Here is a 25,583-nt window from a genome sequence, read left to right on the forward strand (position 1 = left end):
CCATCACCATCACCGTCACTGGCGTTGTAAAGACGACAAACAAAAGCTCGCGAAATCCTCGCAAATCGGCTGCAATTAATTGCTGCAAACAAAGTGATTAAATTTGAAATTTATCATATTTATTATTAGTCATAGCGTAGCTTTTATTAAAAAAATAAAAAAAATACTTATATATCAAGTAATAATTTTCCATTTGAATGCTTACAAGCCAACTAAATTCTTATCCAAGGCAAATTCAGCTCCCACCCACACTTTAATATTTCGTCAACTTTGTTTTTGTTTGTTTTTTGTTCTTACGTTTAAAAATATAACGCAGCACGACATAAAAACTAAAAATTAGAGAAGAAAAAACATTCTTTCTCGCAATTCTTGAAAATGCCATTTGAATATTACCACCGTGTTCCAACAATAAAGCAATGCCTGATGTCAAGGGGAAGTTGCTGCAGACAACACTTCAATACTCGCATACTCGCGCGTATGGAATTTTCTGACACATTTTACAGTTTTATAGTCTTTTACATGTCGTAAATTATTGAGTTACCTAATTTTCGAAACATCCTCTGGCATATGCCCCGAGTTTTTTTGTCTTTAATTTTATTGCTGCTATAACGCGGCCTATCGCCTGCGCCCTTCTATTACCGGTTTCCATGGCGACTTTCTACGCGCCCACGTATGCCACTTAGAAAGTGTAACATTTTCGATATTCTTCTTTCAACTGCACTGTAATTTGTTTGTCATCTAAATACTGGTGTAGGTTGGGCTGCAGACAGGCCTATTTTTATACAGGTCTGTGGGAGAAAAGCCGCGCCAGTGTGTGAAGTGTATGTGTGCGTGTGTATTAGGACATTCAAAAATGATTTATGTTTAATGTTTTGGTATAAAAGTTTAGTTAATATTTTAATTTGTTTCGTATGAATGTCGCCGTATAAGTGTCCAAAAAGTTTATAAATATATGTATATAAGGCTTCTTAATAAGATAAAAAAATAACTTTTCTTTTGAGAGCAGTAAGTGCAGTTTTGTCCCTTCAAACGATGAAGAGGCTCCACTTTTTCAATTAACTTGTTTTTATATTTACGCGTTGAATCCAATAACTTTATGCTAAAATCGCTACAATGTGAGCTGAGAGATCAAATTCTAAATTCTTGTGAGCGACGTGGAATTTCCTACTTAATTAGCCCGGCTAACTTAAACTTACAGAAAGTTCTCGAATTTTTGCGCTACCTACACTCAGTACTTAATTTAATGTGACATCAACCAGCTTCTTAAAGGAGGCAAACATTTATCTTCTTCTAATAAAAAAATAAGATCGCAGTCACGAGGTAGTACACAAAAATATGCTGTAGTCTTAACTGTTTACTACACCTGAATGTAAACTCCACCTCAAAGACTAAATGAGCTTAAAAGCTTGTGGATGAAGCTAAGGCTCATTCTTTCGCTACATTATACAATTATTCACCTATAGCTTGAGTTAGGCTGCTTGTCTAAGACATGACACTCGGTGGCTCTAAGGTCCCTTGTGATATTTGCATTTGATTTCCATCCCCTAACTAAGTTGCTTATGCTACTAGGAAGGCAAGTAGTCCCTCCAGCGCAGTGGTTCGTCAGGACGTTGGTAGTCGATCTGCTGATTGCAAGCAGACATTTTGTTCTTTTCGGATTCAGTTTTGGCTAGAGCGCTTTAAGACTCTGCAGTTAGTAGTCAGAGATCACCGTGGTTGCACTATTACCATTGGTTTTCGCGATTACGCTCAAGTCAATCGCGGTATACAGTTCGTGTAGAGGAATGCTTATGTCTTCAATCACTTGCTGAAGATCAAGCTCAGAGCCTTTCCTTGCACACTCATCCGCTCTTTTATTTCCCCCACTCCAGAGTGGCTAGAAACCCAACAAAGTGTGGTGTTGTGTTGTTGGATAAGCGAGAGCGATCTCCTGCATTCTTTAACACATCATGAATTGCTGCACGCTAAAGCCAGCGCCTTCATCGCTGCTTGACCATCAACAAAAATAGTAAGGGTTGCTGGAGGTAAGTCCATTAGTCGTTTTTGCTGCTTTGTCTATAGCGTAGATATCAGCTTGGAAGACGCTACACCGGTTTGGGAGTCTAAAGGAACAATTTAATTATCATCCATCCATCTTTAAGCCGACAGTATAAATATGGTGACCAATCCTTCCTGTCGGCGGCGCAGTGGCCGAATGAGTTGGTGCGTGACTACCATTCGGAATTCAGAGAGAGAACATCGGTTCGTATCTCGGTGAAAGATCAGAATTAAGAAAAAGTTTTTTCTAATAGCGGTCGCCCCTCGGCAGGCAATCCGAGTGTATTTCTGGCATGAAAAAGCTCCTCATAAAAAATATATTCGCCGTTCGTAGTCGGCTTGAAACTGTAGGTACCTCCATTTGTGGAACAACACCAAGACGCACACTACAAATAGGAGGAGGAGCTCGACCAAACACCCAAAAAGGGTGTACGCGCCAATTATATATATGTATATATAATCCTTCCTGTCAGATATGCGTATTTTATAGTCTGTGTTCAGATCTATCTTGGGAACCAGATAGTCTGTTTTCAATGCGTCATGCAAGTGTACCACAGATGATAGAACTGATACATAACCGTTTAGCATACATATATATCAATGGGTGGAATATGTAGGATCACTTCCAGCGCAGTCTGAGCCGTTGATCGGAGCGCACCTGTTATTCCTACACAAATTAATCGTTGGACTTTTATGAGATTCTTTAGGTAGGATTGTGTCTGCACCGTCTCACAGCACACGAAAGCTCAATAAGTCAAGATGGGTCTGATGATTGTATTGTACGCCCTGAGATTGATGTACTGTTTCAAGCCCCATTTTTTGCCGAGCTTTCTTTATGCTTTCCTTGGTGTTCTTTTTCCAAGAAAGATTTCAGTCCAGAATTATGACAAGCTACTTGGCTTCGTTCGATAAGGTTAGTATTACTCCATCTACAGACGGTAACTAAAAACTCGGTATCTATATCTTCTAGTGAACAGAACTAGTTCGGTATTGGCGGGATTAACAATTAGACCGTTTGAGGTCGCCCACTTGGAGAGTTCTCCTGACGATCATTGCATAAGCCCGAGTCGAGAGAAATTTCCTTGTCATCAGGATGACAACATCGTCTGCATAACAAACTATTTTGATCCTTTTCTTGTTACCATATAACAAATATTGCAAAAAAGTATCAAGACCAAGTACAAGTCTCACAAAAAGCATCGAGTAGAAAAACGAATTGCTTCGGGAAAAAAGTATCGAGTAGGTGCAGGTATCGGTGAATAACTAGCCGAACTTCGAAGTGGAATCAGAAACGAGCTTGGAACACGCACGTATTCTGTAAGAAGTGAGGATACAGCCACTGAAAATTGTCTAATATGAAGAGATGTAATTCACCTCCTCTGTAAGTGACCTTTATTGTGCAGAAGTAATTACTAATAAATTTTGAATTCTGGCATTTTAAAAATGCCAACGTGCCATTAAGTTCCTAAAGGGGTTAAGAGTGCAGTTGACTAAAATAGAAATGTCACTTGGCCATACAAACATACATACATATTTACATAGCCGTTGGATTGGACGATGCAACACTAAACTATTCGTATTCGTTTTGTTGTTGGCTTGCAACATAAATTTTCCGTTCCGTTAAATTATTTTCCACGCATAATTACCAAAATATGTGAGGAAAATTTGCAATCTAGAACAACATGCGAGTACAAACAAGAAATTAGCTTTTCATAAACAAACAAACAATTATGAGCGCCTTATCTCGCATGTCGTCCGCACACATATTGCACGACGCTATGTGTGTATGTATGCGTGCACTTATGGCTTATGACAGCTAACGCGCTAGGGGATGGCATACTATCACAAAAAAAACAACAACAAAAAAAAAGAAAAGAAAAAAAAAGAAAACAGCAAAAGAAAAAAAAAAAGAAAACAGCAAAAGAAACAGAAACAGAAGCTAAATCAACAACAATAACAACCAAAAGTTATAATCAAGTGCTGTAGTGTCTGAGTTTCATGTGTGGGTGTGTTGGGCTACACGTTTCACTCGCACACATGTACGTGCCATACTAAGTATGTGCGTGGTATGTATGGATGTGCACACACATATGGACATAAGTAAAAACTTATGCAGTTACAAGCACAATATTTCTTTCGTGGTTGCTCCCGTTTTTGCGGATGTGCGAACGCCGTCACTATACTCGCCGTATGCTGTGGCGTTCAACAAAATGCAAATACATACGAATACCAGCCGCACATAGTACTACACACACACACATGTATACGCAACAATGCTAGTGGCCATTCTATTTCATACTATATGCGGATTCTAACAAGCGCCAGAGTGCCAGCAACAGTCTGCCACAAACGGCCAAATGCCGTTGTTGCCATTGCTACCCATTGCTCGTGGTTGTTTTTTTATTGTTGCTGCTGCTAGTTTGGGGGCGTTGTTGATAAATTGAAAACATTTGCTTGCAATCTGCCACATGAAGGCTACGCACCTGCCTTGCACGCGCCCGCATTCTCTCCTCCGCTAGATCGGCACATCACGGGCAACATAACTTACCTGGTTGCGTTGCAATTGCTGGCTGACGGACTGACTGACTAAGTAGTTGTGGCAATGTGGTCACATTACTGGCAAAATTGTTGTGGCAAAGTTTTCTGCGTTGATTTCACTTCATTTCTCTTGCAGCCTCTGGGTGCCACAAAATGTGAGTGCGTATTGGCGAAACAAGTTTGAAGCAGTCATACGAGTAAGTTGCTGTAGGGTGTGAGAGTGTTTGGTTTAAGGTATACAATAGCATTAAGCTGAATGAACGTTTGATTTTGTTGTGGATGTATTTAGTGCGTCGTTTTTTTTTCAAATTTGTGCTTGAATTCAGCCGATATCAGCCAATAGCTATCAATTAGCACTTCGTTTTTTTTTTAATCGGAACCCAATCATTCCTCGCGCCTTTAAATATGCAACTCTCAGCAGCAACAACTGCAATATTTGGTTATTATATCATTCGTCTGGTATATGTCTGCACCTCTCAACCGTCTTATGAAATGGCAATCATTCTCACTATATTTTCCCTCTCAATAGTATGACTTCGCCCACATCTCCGTAGGGCTGAAAATTTTCCAAAACTTCCCTACAAGAAAAACCTGGAGAGATCCAGACACTATTTTGGGAAGTTCGGCAAGAACTTTCTACATCGACAACTCCAAGACTGAAAATGGTGCTGGGGAGGGCTGACATTTGGACACTAACTTCAGATGCTTTAGGTATAGTAAACACGATGTCTCAATCGGTAGTCTTTGCAATACTTAAAGAAGTAGACTGAGGTCTATAGTGATATCCACACGGCTCTAAAATAAAATACTTAAAAACAACTCGCACCTTTTCAAAAATTTTCCAGGAATACCAATTGAAGCCGAATTCTGTTAAAAGTCTGAATGAGCTTTAATTTATGTGATTGGCGGAATACTGTGGTGTTCAACACAACGAACTGGCTAATGAATTGGTAAACTGCGGTTCTTTGGGGCGCCCAATTCAACTGGAGCCAATTTTAGACCCAAGCATCGCGAAAACAGGCGGGTAACAAAGCTAATGAGAACCGCTAGTGCAATACTGAGACATGCAAAACAACCAAGCGTTCCCTGGAGATGCCTAACAGGGTAGTAGCAAAATTCCTCCAGGGTAGGAGCGAGCTACGAGCCTTGATATGACTGTTTGCAGGACACACTTCATGGGTCACATGGTCACCATAGGAATCGCAGAAACAGGCGGTTACTCAAGGCGGGTAACAAAGCTCATGAGAACCGCTGGCGCAGTACTGACATACGCATAACAACCAAGCGTTTTATGAAAAGAACGGATAGGGTAGTAGCAAGTTTCCTTCTCAGACAGAGGAATAGTGAGTTACGAGCTATTATAAGGGACAACATGTGGTCACCATAGGCATTAAAGTGGTGCACAAATGACTTGCTTATTACAAAGCAACAAGTCACACATTGCATGTGACACTGTTTGTGAAGACAAAAAGCAATGTAGGCACACAACTTGAACAGCAACGAAGAAAAACTGTCTTCAACAAGCAATACTACTTCGGCTCTATCGACAGTGCACGAATTGCACGACGCTGCTTATATGCTTGCATGGCAATGGTAGAAAAACATTCTCATACAAGCTTTGCCGAAAGACATCAAGTACAATGTGTGAATTGGTGTCATATGTATGTATGTACGTAGTGTATATTAGCGGCAAAGTGTAAGTTACATTCAAATATTAATCAGAATTTAATTTTTATTCTACAAAACCATCATACCAAACATTAACTGCCTATTTGATTTTAAAATATCAGGAATTCATGTAAGTAAATAATCCACATTTGACACAATTCACTTGTTTGAATTGAATTGTTTTTCATTGCCTTTCAGTGTCATTGCTTTTCTTGCTATCTTGCCGAAATATGTGTGTTGTGATAATGCTGAGAGAGAAACAAGTCATACAAAAGCATGATTTGGTTTTCTCTCTAGCTGCTATTGCCTGTTACTGTTAGTTAAGAACAAAACACTGCATTGTTGTGTGAATTTAGCAAATGACTTGAAAGCACATATATGTCGACTTGTGCACCACTTTAATAGGCATCATCGACGAGCCATTATCTACATCTTATTTGGGGGATGAGGATTGTACAGAACATTTTCTGCGTTGATGTCTGGCTTTCGCCAGACTTAGGCGGTACATCTTTGGGGCGTATGTACTGAAAAAGGACGATTTACATTTTCTTTCTCTTGACAAACTGCTAAGATTCATAAAAAAATTCTGGGAAATTTGCAAAAGAGCAATAAGTTTCCACCCCCCCAATCCCTCCCTACTTATTCTTCAAATCCTCTCTGTTGATCTTAAGTCCATTGCGGAAATATTGCCTGGGTACTTCTAAAAATTTTCGGTTATTCCATATACGAGTTCTGTCCTGCGAGCTTGCTTAGCCAATAGTATAGCCGATTATTGCGAGTGCACGAGACGGTTACCAAATAGGAGTATTAACAAAATATTAAGGCAGCAAGGAATTCGATGCAATGGTATCAACGCTTATGTAAATCAAAACAATCAAAAGCAAAAAATAAAAAATTCAAAATATAGAAGATTTGTTTGATTTCAAAATCACGCCTATCAGCCTCTTTCGTTTCAATTCCTGCCTCACCTACGTAAATATTATTCGATGTTGAGTTTTTGCCTCATTTTCGCGCTGCAACTACAGCATCAGGAGCAGCGATGGGCGCGATTGGAGAGAGATGCTTGTATTTGTATTGGCATCTCAACAACAATAGTTCAAAATCAAGGTTAACTGTGTTCGAATTGACCCAATCAACGCCATGAATATAAATTGCTGCATTTTATAGAGCCGTCTGGCTGCTTACCCAAAAATTGTTTGTTGTTGTAGTGTTGAAAGCAAGATATGCTTGCTCAATTGCTAATAAGAAACACACAACAGCTGGTTATATTTTATATCAATAAACCCTGAACTTCTCAGTTCTCAGCAATGCTTATGTACGTGTGTATACACTCCTCATATACATACATATAATATATGCATACACGGTTAGTTTCGTTCTCTTTTTGTTACAAAGTTTTCTGTGAGAAGGAGAACTAGTTAACCATGTTTTCGCTTTCAGAAGAGGACAGTCAATTTCCCTCTGCAGAACAGGTGCAGTTAGCCAGCAATGTAAGTGAGGTTTTGAGCTAGAAAGTGTGAGCTGCGATCATGTGGTTTTTTACTTTCATTATAGTTTTTTTATATTCTATTTTGTATTCTATTGCGAAGTGTGGAAGAAGTTTATTTCATTGCTACTTTGTGCTTGCTTTTGTAAATTTCGCACTCTGAATATAAAATGAAAAATATTACATAAAGTTTCTGTTGCAATATTTCCAATAATTAATAGGAAAAAAGGAATCAGGAAATTCCCGGTTGTTTTTCTGTTGTTTCTCCATTAATTTATGCTTGATAAATCTAAAATGTTAAAAAAGACTTGAAGTGACCATCTTCTCGATCCTGATTTTACGCTATTTTTTTTTTTTTGCCGTTTGGTCGGCAATGCCTATGCCAAATTTAGTTTTATTATAAAATTCAACGGTTTCAGGTAAGGACTTTTTACTTTTCTGAACTCTGACGAATTTATGTTTCGAACTCAATATAAAAACTCTTTTCTTCGGCTTACTTTTGTAAATTGTTATTATGTTATACTATTTTATGAGTAATCACTGCAAAAGTCGTAACATTGTTGCCAGAAAAAAATTTAACATGAAGTAGGAATTTTACAATAGAATTTCAAAACCAGCAATATTTACTGGTGTGGTAATTCTAGTGTTATATTAGAATTTCTCGGAAGATTTTTGGTATGCAGTTTTGTAGCCTAATAAGAATAATAAAAAACAAGTTTGTAGTTGTTAAAAATGCCGGTTGACTTTTTATAAATTTTTTCATTGACAGTGTTGTGCATTTTTTCCATTACGAAAAAAAATTAGTGCAGCAAAAAAAGAAACAAATCTTTTCAAACATAATAAATCACAAATTCAAAGATTTTAAACCAACAAAAAAATTATTTTTCCAAAATGTTGAGAATTTTTTTTTCAAAAACTTTTTTTTAAACATTTTGTTCCAATATTTTTTTTCTAAAAACTTTTAATTTTTTTAACATATTTTTTTTCTTTTTTTTAATTTAAAAAAATTTTTTTTTATTCTTTTTTTAAATTAAATTTTATGATTTTGTTATTTAATGTTTTTATTTGTATTTACGATTTTTTTTAATTTTAATAGTTTTTTTTTTTTTTGATTATTAATATTTTTTTAATATTCTGTTTGTTTTTTTATTAATTTTTAATATTTGTTTGTATATATTATTTCTCGTTTTTAATATTTTTTTAATTTTTAATTTTTTTTATATATTTTATTTGTTTTTTATATATTTTATTTTTTTATATTTTGTTTTTTTTTTTTTTAATTTTTATGGATTTTATTTTTTCGCAAACATTTGTTTTTAAATATTAAGCACAGAGGATGTTTCACTTCAAAAAACTTTAAACAAAATTTTCAAAAATTGAATAACTCCAAAATTTTCAAATTCCCCAAAGTTTTCAAAATGTTTTCAGTTTATTTATCTTTGCATGAATTGCTCTATTCGAAACTTCAGTTAGAAGTTTAAAAGTGGATATCAGAATATGACTTGTGGTCTCCTCCAAGCCACTTTCTCACTTTGAATTTGCCGTATGTACACCCAAGTCGTGTGAAAGGCTAGAAAGTGGCTTGCCTTGTCACGAGTAGATTATTACTTTTATTTGGGCAACACTGTTAGGAACAACAAATCTACAGAGAATTCACTAAAGCTTTTTCTACGGGAATACTAATGGGCGCCGAATCATTAATTATTGGACGTCACTTTCAATGTTCTGCAGAATTTTCTTTAAAAGAGGAGGACCTGACAGCGTCCATTCAACGGAGATCTTTTGAATTGCATGTTTCAGATTTCCAGACTACTTCTTTGAGGACTTTCGCAACACTCCTAGATTGGATAAACCGTGTCTGCTGTTTCAGGTATGAGCCTATGAACCTTTGTGTCCTCGACTTGTTTTTCAAAATAGTGCTAAAATTTAGAGAAAATCAAAAATGTTAATTTTATCCATTGAGAGCTTCAAAGATGTGCTTGGCGAATGAATTGATAAGCAAAAAGCGCGATTTGTTGCATACTTACCGGCGGGGCGGGTATTAAGCGGAGTGCTTTTAAACGACCAGCCTTTTATGTGTTTATGTAGCAGACACGTGCCAAAAACTACGAACTTTATTTTTTAAGTGTGATATGATGTCGAAAATCGGGGTCGAAAGTTTATCTAAAACTTTTACGGATTTTTTATTTTTACCTGTTGCTAAATTGATATGTATGTAATTGTATGCATGAATGTATGAAAACATACGCATTAGGGTGGACGAATAGTGTATGGAAATTTTTGTTTGTTTTATTTTGTAATGGCATAACAATGAAAAGATGCATTTATAAAACTTAATAAAAGATTTCAAAGAGTTGTCTTCTTAGTATAACATTTGTAGGTGCCCTTAAATCAAATTTGCGCAAATTAACGAAATTTTTCGAAGCTTCATAAATTAGCAATTTTAAGTTTTATGTGTAAGATTTATTTTTCAATACAGTAGTAAAATAATAATAAAATTCGTGTAAATCAAACTTACCACCTACAATGCAAGTTCGTCACATAAAGTTATTTGAGTTCAACAAAATCAGAAATAGCACTAAATTTGGGTAGTTCAAAATTGTTTTTAGAGTTATGCTCTGGTGGACTTTTGTCTTACAATTTTATGTACAGTCCGAATTTGCTAGGAACGATGTCCAAAAAGTAGTTCCATACAAATTGACCCGTTCTAGTGTATCCACTCGTTAAGATTCATTTAACTGCTGTTAGGGCTTAAATTGATTTCAAAGCGCTTATAATTTTATGTATAATCCGGATCCGTTAGGAAAGACGTCGAAAAAAATTACCCGCTTTAATAAATCCAGTTTTGACTACTTTTCTAGTTTTTTCTTTTGACAAAAAATGGCATAAAAAATAAAAGTTTGAGACTTTGTACAAAATTTATAAAAATTTTAAATTTTGTGGGAAATTTCTCGAATTTTCATAAATAGACAGAAAGATTTCAATTTTTAGTTTTAATAATAAACTATATTTTTAAGAAAAATTAATCAAAACAAAAATAAAAAAACTAGAAAGGTAGTGAAAACTGGTTAAAATATCGTGTATTTTCTGTCTTGTCCGTGGGTATGATTGATTTTGTTCGCTTTTTGAAAAAATTATGAGTGGAAAATACGATTCTACAGCCTTATTTATAGGCTAGACAGTTAACTTTATGTAGGTATGCTAGGTTTAGTTAGGTACATCCGGCTGATCCCTATAGATCTTACATAGACCACAAGTGTCCGTAGTGTTATCAATGTTATTGGGATCGTGCTAAATATACATAGTCAGCTCCTCTGCCAGCCATTCTGTTCTGATCTGGGCAGTGCACAAATTTCATTCCACCCTAATTCTCATTCTTCCTATAAAACAGCAAAGTAACACACCATTGATATACCAACTTTTTCTGAAAAATTTTGCGTGAAATCCCACCTACACATCCATATGTTTGTTCGCGTAATGCATAATACGTACATACACATACATATGTACATATATCGAAATCAGGCATTGATTCGTTCTAAACGCCTACGAAAACACATGGAATTGAACTGGAAGAAATAAAGCAGCAAAGTAAAAGAATCGATTTACATACACATGCACATATATGTACATATATATAAAAACAAATACCACAGCATAACACCTAAAAAGAGCAATAAATTATCAGATATCTACAGACTTGTTTTAGGCTAAACTTTGTTATTGTAGTCGCTTACACCCGTTAGTGTGAAAAATTTACGCTTACCTCGTCATAGCTGTTGATTACGCCAATAGGACGTAGTGCCACGGCGGCTAAGTATACAGTCATCCTCGATTCGTAGCCATTAAAGTGGCAACAACAAAAATGCATTGCCAATGCTCAGTACAAATGGGGAATGCGAAGGGAATACAATAATAAAAATTCATTTTGTTTATTTTCATCAAAGACGAAAAACATGAGCTATACGAATACGAGTATTTTAGGAAACAGTTTTGGCGAAAATCTTTGAATGCAGCCTGTTGCTGTGTTTTGTACAAAAATGGGTAATACAATATTAAACAAGAGGAGCAACAAAAAATTGCGAAATAACTCACGTATGTGTGTTTGTGGGTGTAAATATTCGGGGAACAAGGCAAACAAATTTGCACAAAAAAATTTCCATTTTATGGGAAGTCGTGAAAAACAGCCAAAACTCGGGCCAAAACAAGCCTAGCAATAATAACAGAAATAACTATAAAATATGGCAGCCACCGAAATGATACACATACCACATACTAACACACATACATATGTGAGGGAAGTAGATCAAGAGATGGTTGGCGATGAGTGGGGGTGGGGTTTGTAGCCCCATTGAGCTTTTAATCAAAATTCCGAAACAATAAAGCTGGGTTGTTATTGTACTAGAAGCCTAGGGTGGTGGTGTGTATTCAACTTAATCGATACACGCAGGCTGGATGGAAATGTGTTGAAATAAAACAGCTACAGAAAATTGAACTTTGGCGAACCAAGTAATAACAATAAACACAATGATAATCGCACATTCTGTGCAAGAAGTATACGAAATTTCTCTTTTGACATACGCATGCAAATTTTATTGCCCCAATATTGTTTTTTTGTGTCACTACGCCGCAATGTTTTCAAGTGAATCGAATTTGTTGACATTTGCTAACTAATTATACAGGGCGGTGCGAAAGGTTCTTTACATACCAAACCAAGCTGTAAAAACAAAACAAGCAAAAAACACAATGTGCTATAAAAAACATGCAGTGGAACAGTAACTACATATGAACCATTACCAGTGCAAAAATGTATTCTAAAATTCATAAATTTTCGCATCCGTCAACTCTGACTTCGGTAAAATGAACTTTTTTTCTTGAAGCCAATTAGAAGTATTTATTATTATTATTATTATTTAGTGACTGGTATGAATACCAGTACTAAAATTATGTTTGAGCATTGGCTGCAGAGGCCATCAGCTATTTGCTTCTAAGTCTGAATTTATAATATTCTTAAATGAATTTTACAGTTAATTTGAATTAAATACATTCAGTCTGAGAAAATACATTTAGCACCAAATTTATTTCTTCTTCTATTAAATTAATTCTTCTCACACAATTGGACTTAATAAATAAGTAAAAACAACAAAAAATAAATAAATGCGATATAAATAAATAAAAACGAAAAAAAAAATAAATCCATAAAAAAAAATAAATAGAGGGAAAAAATACATACCACAAAAGAAACTAAATAAATAAAAACAGGGATTAAATAATATTATAGTTAAATAAATAATAAAAAAAAAATTAAAAAAAAATTATAAATACAAAAAACAAAAACTAAATAAATAATGAAAACAAAAAATAAATAAATGAAAAAACATGAAAAAAATAAATAAATGAAAAAATAAAAAAATTATTAAAAAAAATAAATAAATAAAAAATTAAAAATACATAAATAAAACAAAATAAAAAAATATAAAACTTGAAAAAAATATATATAAAACTTAAAAAAAACTTAAAACTAAAAAAAAAAAATAATTAATATATAAAAATGAAATAAATAAAATGAAATGAATAAAATGAATGAATAAGTAAAAATGAAATAAGACAAAAAAAATAAGTCAAACAGAAAAATAAAAAAATAAATATTGGAGGTTGAATTAGTTTTAAAGGTGACACACAGATCTCGCTATTTATCACTTTATCGTGTTGGCAATACTGAATATATATTCATGACAAAGCCTCATCCGTAGGCTTTGTTTATCAGTATCTGTCATTTCGCTGAAGTATAAACAACGCAGTGTTTTCGTGCTCCGAGTATGTCAACTTTCGTGCCGTCGAAACGCAATTTGCGGGAAGCTTTGCTTTTCTGCTTCAATTTGAAAAAAAAATACAGCCCAAGCCCGTGAATTGCTGCAGGAAGCCTACCCAGACCATACTCCGTCGATTTCAACATGTGAGCACTGGTTTCGACGATTCAAAAGTGGTGATTTTCACACCGAAGACAAGGAGCGTCTTGGCCAGCCCAAAAAGTTCGAGGACGCGGAATTGGGGGAATTGGTAAACGAGGACTCGTGCCAAACCCAAGAAGAGTTTGCTGAATCATTGGGCGTTGATAAATCAACCGTTTGCAAGCGTCTAAAAGCGATGGGAATGATCCAAAAGCAAGGACATTGGGTCCCATACGAGTTGAAGCTGCGCGTCGTCGAACGGCGATTTTTTACGTGCGAATTGCTGATCGAGCGACAAAATCGGAAGGGTTTTTTGCATCGGGTGGTGACTGGCGATGAAAAATGGATCCACTACGATAACCCAAAACGCAAAAAATCATGGGGTTTGCCCGGCCACGCATCAACGTCGACGGCCAAGCAGAATATTCACGGCAAGAAAATCATGCTCTGCATTTGGCAGGATCAGGTCCGCGTCGTATATTTTGAGCTGCTCCAACCGGGCGAAACAATCACGGGGGATCGTTACCGACTGCAATTGATGCGTTTAAGCCGGGCATTGAAAGAAAAACGGCCGGAAACGGTAAAAAGGCACGACAAGGTTATTTTGCAACATGACAACGCTCGGCCGCATGTTGCTCAACCTGTCAAAAAATACCTTGGAACGCTTGGCTGGGAAGTGTTACCCCACCCGCCGTATAGTCCAGACATAGCTCCCTCCGATTATCATTTGTTCCGGCATATGAGTCTCGATTTGGCGGACCAGCGGTTCTCCTCGTACGAGGCTACCAAAATATGGGTTGAGTCATGGATAGCCAAGCAGCGGCCAGAATTTTGGAGAAACGGCATCCGGAAATTGCCCGAAAGATGGGCGAAAGTTATAGCTAGCGATGGCCAATACTTCGAATAAAATAATATATTTTGTATCGTTTTTTCACAATAAAGCCCCAAATCTTCGAAAAAAACCTTTAAAACTAATTCAACCTCCAATAAAAAAACCAAAAACAAAGCAAATAAATAAAAAGAGAATTAAATGACTAAATAAATAAATCCAAAAAAAAAACAGAATAAGAGTGGATAAATAAAAAAATAAAATAAAATAAAAACAATAAACAGATAATGACATAAAAAATATTAAAAATAAATACAAACAAAAAGTAAATAAAGAAATAAATCCAAAAACATGAACTAAAAATACATAAATAAAACATACAAAAATGAATAAAACAAAAAAATAAATAAATATATAACACATAGAAAAAAAATCAAAACCGAATAATAGTAAGTAAATACAAAAAAAACAAAAAATAAAAATAAATAAATAACCAAAAACATAAAAAAAATAAAAAAAAAACTTAATACAAAAAAAAAGAAATAAATAGAGAAATAACAAAAAATAAAATAATAAATGCAACAAATAAATAATAAATAAATGCAAAAGTAAAAAATAAAATAATTCAAAACATATAAATAAAAAAAATACAAAAAAATTTAAAAATTTAGAAAAAAATGATAATAAAAAGAAATTTAAAAATTAAGAAAAAAAAAATATATAAAACAATAGATAAACAAATACAGAAAAAAACTAAATAAATCTAAGCCTTCCAGGTTGCTGTTCAGTTCCCATGATATACAACTATTAGGCGATGAATTATTAGTTTATGCATCATTAGGTCCAGTACTAAGTTAAATAAGTAAATAACTGTTCTTAAATTATATAAATTTACATTTAATTTTTTTCTTTCGTATAATTCAGAACCCTCGAATTAAAATAATTATGATTGTAATACAAATTTACGAAATTAAAAGGCAAAAACAACACTTACGCATGTATTTCATCGAGGATATATGTATATATAATTATAACTTTACTCTTTTACTGGTCCCAAACTAACTAAAGCCAAGAACAACGTCCAACAATAAAACGAACCGGAATTTTTTTGAGTTCTTCTTCATCAGAAAGAAGAAAGTAAATATTAGCTTTAAAAACAATGCCGCACACTTTTTCTCACTATTTGTGCAGTGGTTTTTCCGCTTGTGACCTGCACAGGACAGACGCAATCTAATGCAGGGAGGCCGATAGACCCTTAGCACGTACACTGCTATCCACAAATAGTGCAACGGTGGCGATTGATCGCAGTACATATCCAATTCTATTTACGAAAAGGCAATCGCTACCGCCCACACTAAAAGGAACTTACTTTTTGAGAACGATATAATAAATTTTGATATCCTGGACACTTATTACACAGAATGATTATATGTACATACCGATTTATTAAATGATGTACATTTTAAATTTAGTTACTTAAAAATTCTTCCCTACTTCCTCTTTCGTCTGCATACTTTTGCAGCACATCATATATTTTTAAAATGGTTTCAGATCTTATTGCTTTTGTTGCACCATATCGTTCGCTCTTACTGCACGAGTGGCTAGCGAAAAACAAAAAGGAAAAAATAAGCCAAAAATTGTGTAAACAAATTCACACCGGCATAGGGGGGAAAATTGTTTACTACTGAGTACAAAGGCATAGAGTTGGGAAAAGCAGCGAAAATATTAACGGCGAGCAGGGAAACAACAACAAATAAGGAAAGAGAAAGAAGAAAAACTAACTGACCGCGTAAACATTTTGGAAATAAGCGAATCAATAGAGGCACAGTTCTTTGAAAAGTATGCAGTATAACTTTTTTTTTGTTTTTTCTTTTTTTTGCATATGCGTTGTGGTAGCGCACTACGCTCAAGTGGCCTTTTGAAACCAAGCTAAGCCTCCACTCCCCGTGGAATTACCACCAAGTATTCGCTTCGCGGAGGTGGGAAGGCGATTATCCGCCGCTGTTATGTCTCACTTTTTCCAGACGCCTTTCATAGTCAAATCGCATGGCGCATTCCACATTTTCTTTGAGCCCGGGTATTTCGTACGAATGTTTCCGGTGAGGTAGGTTCTCCACAGGCTCTGTGAAGTTCTTTTTCTTGGAGAACGGAAGCGCGAGCATAGTGGTTGAAGCTTTGTAGATATGCTTTGTAGCAGCCATTTCCACTTCAAAAGTGGGTTAGGAAAAGTCTTCTTTTTCGTGTAGCCTATTAGCCCAAACTTTAGATAGGGAATGCGGTTTTTGAGTAATCCCACTTTGTCTGCCCCTGATCGATGAAGTATTCTCTTATGCAGTGAGTTAAAATGTACTACAAAAATATTAACCATACAATTTTTATATGCCTCTTATAACAACCAAAGCTTAATATTCCATTTAAATGGAAGAAATAAGTCAAGACCGAAATTGATCTTTACGCGCTCCATTGCTTGTAGGGGTCGGCTCTCCTCGTACGCAATGGACAGGTTATTCGGCTCTGGGTTGTCTCCTCGTTGACATATCATTTTTAATAGTGTTGAACCAGTATTTAAAGGGTCGGCCACGTCCCATTGATGGTACCGGCTCTGTTACCAATTTCTTTGTTGCATGCTGTTCCGGTATTCTCATAATACGCCCGTACCAGTGCAAGCGGTTTTCTCTCAATTTAATTGACATACAACGCCATTTGCAAAAATTATTGTATAAATATTTCATTAAGGTGACTAATTTTGGGCTACCTTGCATAATTGGCGCTTACATCCTTTATTGATCCTCCGCTTATTTCTAGTGCGCGTTTTCATGTTTTTCCACAAATGGAGGGACTTAAAGTTTTATGCTGCTTCCAAACAGCGGAAAAATTTGTATGACCAGCTTTTTCAGCTCAGAAACACTTCTGGAGGTTTGCCATTGCTTGCCCAGGGGCGACTGCTGTTGGAAACAACTTTCTATCAATTGGCGCTTGATGTCCGCAAATTCGAACCCCGAGCACTAGTATATCAACCCATTCGGCTGCAACGAAATTAGTCCTTAGACATTTTCCATTTGATTTATGATAATTCTCGGCTTTCACCTGTGTACTTTAATTATTAATTGTCATCTAATCACATCTTTCTCCTTCTACATTCCATTTGAGTATTCTTGTCTTTTTCAATTTCAAGACTTTGTCCATTGTCACAGTTACCTAATTTCGATTGTTTTTTTTTGCGCCTCCTACGCGTTTATTTTAATTGAAATCGTTTTTCAGCAGACGTGATTTTAAATAGTTTCAATATTTGTAATGCGAGTATTCGCATTTCTTTAGGTGTAATAATTGAAATTGTGACAAAAACTGTGTCAAACAATTCATTAGCAAAAGATCTTTACAAAGAAAAAAAAAAACAAAAAAAAATTAAAAAAAATAAAAATTAAAAAGAAAAACACCATTAGCTGTAGCAGCTGTAGAGTACTGATAGCGTCTAATGCCATCAACATTAACATCAACACCAGCATCCACATCAGCAACACCATCAGCAGTGGCCGCAGCATCGTCATGTAGTATTAACAACATCATTATTATTTCACCGACTATGACTCTGCGGCTCGTAAACGTCACAGCATTTTTGCAGATACGCGTACGAGTAGTTGGAAGCGGCTCATATCGCATCAACAAAAATATGAAAATGTCAACGAAAAATGCGAATAATTTCGATTTTCTTGGCAATTTCTCTTCAGATTGTTTCTTTTTTTTTGGTTTCAGCTCACGCGTTCACTTATTAATTACTATTTTTATTAGAATTAAACATTTTGCAACCGTTTACTCATTACCAATTGCTTATTTATGGCCACTATAGTGAGCGTTGACTATTTTTTTCTTTGCCACAAATGCTATTTGATTTTTGTTGCAATTTTGTTTACACGCAAATATTTGTAGTTGCCAAAATTGTGCGTTCGAAAATGACCATGGCTAGACACAGTGAGCAGTCGTCGACCGGACGACCAGCGAACTAGCGTGGCAAGCGATCGGATTGTGTGAGACGATGCATTTTAGAACCCTGTAGTGCAAGCGACTAGTAACGAATTGGTTACTTTCGAGTAACGACGGGAGAATGACTAGGACATAATGGACATATTAACCTTAAAATGGACATATTAGCATTAAAAAGAAGGAAGTACAATTAAACTTTTTCTTCTTCTTCTTAATTGGCGCTATAACCACTTACGCGATTTTAATAAAGCGTGCTAACCGGCACCAATTAGACACGTCAAGTGAAGCCAAGTCCTGATCTCTCCAACGCAGAGGAGTCCTTCCTCTTCCTCTGCTTTCCATCACCTGGTACCGCATCGAATACTTTCAGAGCCGGAGCATTTGTATCCATTCGGACGATATGACCCAGCTAACGTAGCCGCTGAATCTTTATTCGCTGCGCTATGTCTATGTCTTCGTAAAGCTCATACAGCTCATCGTTCCATCGCCTGCGATATTCGCCGTTGCCAACGTGCAAAGGTCCAAAAATCTTACGCAGAATCTTTCTCGCAAAAACTCCAAGCGTCGCTTCATCGGATGTTGTCATCATCAAAATCTTTAATACGAGGTCTTTTGAAAAAGAAAAATTTATGTAAACAAATTTAGAGATTTTATTAAACTCGCTTAAGGCTTTAGAATAGAAGGATTTCGAGCATAAAGAGATTTTGAGATACCAACTTAGAAAAACTCTAAACTACGAAGAGCTCTCGTCGGAGTATTAAAACAAATCCTCTGAAGTCAGTCAACAGCACTACGCATCAAATCAAAAATGAAAGAGAAAGATAAGATTATTCTTCCGTTCTGCTATGATTTTAGGTTAATCAATAAATCGCGTTTCACAGGTAGGGATTGGATCCGAAAAGCGTAAATTACGCAACGCGAAATTTAAGAATACTTTCAGGATTCGTTCAATTTTAGCAGCATGGCGCGGACACCAAATGAAGGGTGCATACCCAAGTTTGGAACGTACAACCGCCGTATATAGAAGCTTCAGCGTATAAGGATCGGAGAAATCGAAACTATGACGCCTAATAAAAGTGAGATTGGCGTAAGATTTGGAAATAATAAAATTTATATGACTAAAAAAAGTAAGTTGCGAATCAAATATTACATCCAAGTCTTTAATTTCACTCACACTTTACTTATTTTGGAGTATGCATTTGAAGTAAATTTCTGAAATACTGTAGACTGTTCTGAAGTACTACTAGGTGGCGCAAAATTAATCATCCAACTTAGATTTTCAATAATTTTTTCACTATAAAATAAGTGATTTTGAATGATGGAAATCTTAATTTTTACTTTTATGCGCTCCTTTACTTGTCCGTTTGAAAACTGCAGTTTTCCAGTTCACAAGTCTCAAATATGATCGATGTACCACAAAAATTACAAATCTTCCGGTAGGATGATTAATTTTGCGCCTCATTTTCTGAAGCAAAGAAGCCTATACTGACTTTCAATACGTTTGAATTCCAGTTGAAAAAGGTATGCTGCTGAAATTTATACGATGCTTCTTTTGTTTTAAAATTCCGGGAGCGATTTTTTTGTAAAACATTTTAACCTATTATTTTCGCTCATACTGTGTCATTTTGACTCTTCAATTGACAAGTACTGCCTAGCTTAGAGAGAGTGAGTGATCCGAGGATCGAAGGAGTTTTGTCTGAGTTTCTGGGTGAGTTCGTTCACAGATTAATTTATTTGGCAATGCATGACTGTAATTAACAAGGAGTGTACGCTTGTTAAGTTTCAAGGGCCGGTGTTGCTTTTGAAAAAAATACATTTTTTTTAGGAAATTATTGTCATTTCTCTTTATTATGATAATATTGGTTTGGTTTGGTTTATGATAATATTACGTATGGAACAAAATATCGACCAAATGGCCGCCGCGGCCATTTTTTTCGATGGTCCACATTTTCGATGACGCTGAGGCATAATTGAGGTTCTATGCCGTTAATGTGCCGAATTATCTCATCCTTTAGCTCTTGAATTGTTGCTGGCTTATCGACGTACACCTTTTCTTTCAAATAACACCAAAGAAAGAAGTCCAACGGTGTCAAATCACATGATCTTGGCGGCCATTTGACATCGCCGCGACGGGAGATTATTCGGCCATCAAATTTTTCGCGCAAAAGAGCCATTGTTTCGTTAGCTGTGTGACAAGTGGCACCGTCCTGTTGAAACCACATATCGTCTGACCGGCCTCATTTTGGAAAAAATACGGCCCAATGATGCCGCCGGCCCATAATCCACACCAAACAGTCACTCTTTGTGGGTGCATTGGTTTTTCGCCAATCACTTTTGGATTATCATTCGCCCAAATGCGGCAATTCTGTTTATTGACGAATCCACTGAGGTGAAAATGTGCCTCATCACTGAAGATGATTTTCTTCGAAAATTGGTCATTCACTGTTGCCATTTTCTGCCACCATTCTGATCATTGACGACGATTGAAATGGTCAAGAGGCCTTAGTTCTTGAGTCAATTGCACCTTGTAAGCATGTAAATGCAAGTCTTTATGCATAATGTTCATCAACGACGAGCGTGAGAGGTGCAATTGTTGGGCACGACGACGAGTTGATGTGGACGGCTCTTCAACCACACTATCGCGAACAGCAGCAATATTTTCTGCAGTACGAGCTGTAATAGAATGCACTGGTGTTTTCACATCTCCTACAGACCCGGTTTGCTCAAACTTTTGCACCATTTTTCCGATTGTACGCACATTTGGACGATTAAATTGTCCGAAAAAATCACGAAGTGCGTGATATGCATTTTGATTTGAACGCGCGTTTTCATAATAAGCCCTTTAACGCGTTGCTCGATTGTGTATCTTTCCATAGTTCAAATAGAGTTAGTCTGAAATTGAAAAATGTCAAATGAAATGCAGACAAAAACTTGACATTTAGGTGTGGTTCACATTCAACATCGGCCCTTGAAATTTAGCCACCCTTTATGTAGTACACTTTTCATGTGACCGCCAGTATTAAAGTTAAAAGATAATTGTAACCTGAATAAATGTCAAGTAGTTAAAATAGTCAAATATACTTTCAATGAGCTTTATTGGAGCATAAAATGTGGCAAATGTGTGGCTGGGACTCGCACATCTAACAAAATGCAGCAATTTTTTTTTGTTAAATTTTTGGCTTTCTTAGACACAAATATTCTTGAATTTTCATCAGAACAACCAACTTAGTATTTCCAAACTTTTTGGACGTCTCCTGCCTTTTTCTGTGATTTATGAACATTTTTTCTCTCCCGAAGTGGAATTTGTTCATCTACTCGCTGTTGCAGTCCATTTATCAACTTTCTTCGAAATTCCGTAACGGATATTTGTTTTTCGGTTATTGCTTGAAAGAGGGACAGAGAACTGATTGCTTAAAATATTACATTATCGCATACTTAGAGCGCGACCGTTTTCTGCCGGCCGAGGGAAAATGTCAGAATTATTAGCGCGACGACGTGTTAAGAGAAGCAGCCATCTGCTTGGCAAATGAAAAGATAAGCAAAAGCTGCATACGGGAAAAGATTTAAGCGGGAGTCGCTTAAAAAGTAGCTGTTGAAAATGGAGTTAGAAGGTTAAAAGTTCTACTAATCTGTTACTTGAATAATTTCGCTACGGGTCTTCTCTCACATAAAACCTCGTACGATTATTAAAAATCTCCTTTTTTTTAATATCCATGATTAATATTTTTTATTTTCTCCTCAAAAATTGCTTGGAAAAAGTCTGCTTTTTTGAGGTTATATTTACTTAATTTTCATTAAATTTCCTCTTTTCGGTTTCATTTCAGCTGGTGAGAAACTAGTCACTATCCGTACGTTTAGACACGATATTTGGCCGCAAGAAATGTATGCGAGTGTATGTATGTAAGAGAGTGTGTATTTTCATAATTTGTTTTTTCGTATACACGTAGTTTATATGTAGATATATTTTCTAATTTTTGAACTCAAATGCGTAAGTGAATGTGCGAAGCGTTCATTTTTAGCTTTTAGTGGTGCGTAGAATTTCATATTTGCTGCTGATATACCACGCGAGTTCATTGCATTCGCGAAAATGACATTTCAATGTGAAACTTGTTTTTATGTGCATACGTCGTGTGTATGTACATGTATGTACCTATGTATGCTGTCATAATGTCAATGTGCATAATTCGGCCGAAATACTTAACACTGCACGACCATTACTTTTCTACTTTTGAATTAAGTTTGGCGAAATTTTGCTTTTCTTTCTGCCATTAGTTGAGTTCTTTGTTTTGATGTGTGTTGCTACATACATACATATTTATGTATGCATTCTAAAGTACTTATCTACATTCGCTTCAGCAGTAGTTTTTGTTTTAAGGCGTTGAGCTTTCAAAGATCGAGTTTTGTAATTTTTAAGGTTTTCGTGCATATTTAAAGGTCTCAAGTGGGAAAATATCTAAATATTGTTATTTTGAATTTTGGCCCAGCCTCTATTAGTCCGAGGAGTTCTGATTAGAAAATTTTACATGCGTCTTTCCGCTTTTCGAGAAAGTTTTCGTCGAAAGAAAAACCTTTCTAAACTAAAAACAATTTTTATTGCAGTTTTTATTTATCTATTTTATCTCGCTGAAATTTATACCAAAATACTTAGTCTTATTACTAAGTCTAAAGTCCATAAGGTCGCTAATGGCATCCACTCAGAAGCCTACGTGTACTTGACTACTGCAGCATCTTTCAAGCTGAGTTAATAGCTTTAAAATACATAACGCATGTGGGTCATGTACTCATCTGTGTTAGGAACCGATCACTATCAACTCTGTGAGTAAAGCTACCATAAAATCTCGGCAGTGCAATAATACTTCCTTGATACAGATGAATTCCTGGAAATTGCCTCGAAGATGAGCTGGCTAGCAGGGGAACTGATCTGAAATCAGTGAATTCTACCCAATATGTGGACAACTCTTTGTCCTCAAGCAAGCTTTGGATCAGGCTGGTCTATATCACGCAGCCAACCGAAGATTAACCTCGGAGCCCTCTTGCGAGTTAAATAGACAAGTTTGGCCTAGAAGGATTGAGCACATCATTCGGTCCGTCATCAATTTAGGCGGCTTTCCATTAGTACGGTGGTTGCTACAAAGTCCGGCACTCGAAGTGTAACCAATTAAAAAGGCCATAAATTTAGTTTGGAAAATTACTTTTATTCAATTCAAAGCAAACAAATGTGTGAAAATAATACAAAATTAAGAATCAATTTACTTTTGCTCGATACGACCACCTTTTGCCTTGACTATGACCTTAAGACGGCCCAGAAATGAATTACATGCTGCCCTAATGTAACTTGCAGGTATTTTGGCCCACTCGCAGACCATGGCTTTTTTCAGCGCCTCGAAACTGGTGAATTTTTAAGTCCGGACCTTGCTCTCCAAAAGTTCCAAAGTGAATAATCCATCGGATTCGCGTCTGGTGATTGTGAGAGCCATTGTGTGCACGTTATGAAGTTCGGAACGTTGTTTTTTAGCCATTCTTGGTTCACTCGAGTAAGACGGTGCCGAGGCCTGTTGAAACGTCCATGGTCTGGCACCGAAATGTTTGTGTGCCCACGGCTTCAAAGCAACCTCCAGAATACTTTCCCGATAATATTTCGCATCCGACTTGATGACAAACTCGATAAAAACGATTGGAGAGCACTCATCTGCGGTTACAGCGGCTCAAACCATTACCTTTGGCGGGTGCTGCCCCCTGGTGGCCAATCGATGACTCAAATTCTGGTACGAACGGTCGGTCAAATAAACCCTCTCTTTTTTGGAGTTTACGTATTGCTCACTTTGAATAATTTTTTCGTCTTCTCACAATGCTCGGAAATTGACCGCTTTCGGCCAAGCGAAGCAACTTCTTAGCTCTCTCAAGTCTGACTTGTTGCTGCTTTGGTGTGAGATCGTACGCCTTTGGTTCTTGTAAGGCTTGACTTTGAGATAATTTTTCAGTATGCGGCGAAAGCTACGTTCAGATATTTTAAGTTTTCGCCATTTGATTGACACTTCGTCGGGGATTTCGCTAAAGTCGTTTTTTCACTTTTTGAACCAAGTGACGTTACAGTGTTTTGATGACCATTGTAAAGAGTAATGGTACGATAAACAAAAACTTTTTTTACTTTAAAGCGCTGGAGCTCATGCAATCACATTATTAAGTTTGAAATCCATTACTGATTTTCTTTTTTCGCGTTTACTCTCGGCAAAATGCTTTCGCGCGCTTGTGAACAATACTCTGGGCTGTCATTTAGCCAACTTCGTACATTATTTCGAGTGCCGGTCCCAGCGTGATCACCGGGAAATGCTACATAGGAACACATGGGAATCGAATAAAATGGCTTCTGAATGAAAAGGAGGTGAGGATCGTTAGAGTCCCAAACTTTCTCCTAAACCGATTCAATGCAATTAAATAAGCGTTATTTTAGAATCATGACAGGAATTCTAACAGAACATTGAAGAATGAATCATCATCTAGCAAAACTGGGAATATTTTTCAATGGCATTTGTAGGCTCTGCCGGGAGGAAAATGAAACCCCAAAACATGTGCTGGCATCGTGATCCAAAAGCGGCATAAATATCTCGGCAAAAATATTTTAACAGAGACGGAAATACACTCAGTAAAATAGAACAACTACTAGAACTTATTGTCTCAGAGAAAAACACTGAATCCATGATGGTGACATAATAAATCTTTCAGGTCGCAATGCTAGATCTTCTCATAATAATAATAATCAACTACTCAAAATAATATTTAAAAATATTTTAAATAGTTTTCAATGATTTCAGATATGGTTTTTGCCGTAATATCTCAGAATTTCATATAAAACTGTAAATTTTGAGGTGATATAAACTGAAGGAAAATAATAATAATTGGTGCTACACTTCTGTCGGATGCTTGCCTGAGGTCCTCCTCCTATTTGTGGCTTGCATCTTGATGTTGTTCCACTAATGGAGGGACAGTTTAAACCCGACTCCGAACGCAAGTGATTTTATGAGAAGCTTTTTCATGGCAGAAATACACTCGAAGGTTTGCCATGGCCTGCCGAGGGGCGAGCGGTTTTAGAAAA

At 36.2% G+C, this 25,583-nt stretch overlaps 1 protein-coding gene across 1 annotated transcript in view; it reads left to right on the forward strand.

Annotated features, from left to right (window-relative positions):
* The first annotated feature begins 17,984 nt into the window (after positions 1-17,984).
* LOC129240710 (serine-rich adhesin for platelets) overlaps positions 17,985-25,583 on the forward strand; it is a 198,660-nt gene continuing 191,061 nt past the window's right edge. The window contains exon 1 of the mRNA XM_054876668.1: positions 17,985-18,222. Coding sequence (XP_054732643.1) covers positions 17,985-18,222 — 238 coding nt within the window. The remainder of the gene's footprint in view (positions 18,223-25,583) is intronic.

This window comes from Anastrepha obliqua, chromosome 3 (genome assembly GCF_027943255.1).
Source record: "Anastrepha obliqua isolate idAnaObli1 chromosome 3, idAnaObli1_1.0, whole genome shotgun sequence".
Classification (NCBI taxonomy): domain Eukaryota; kingdom Metazoa; phylum Arthropoda; class Insecta; order Diptera; family Tephritidae; genus Anastrepha; species Anastrepha obliqua.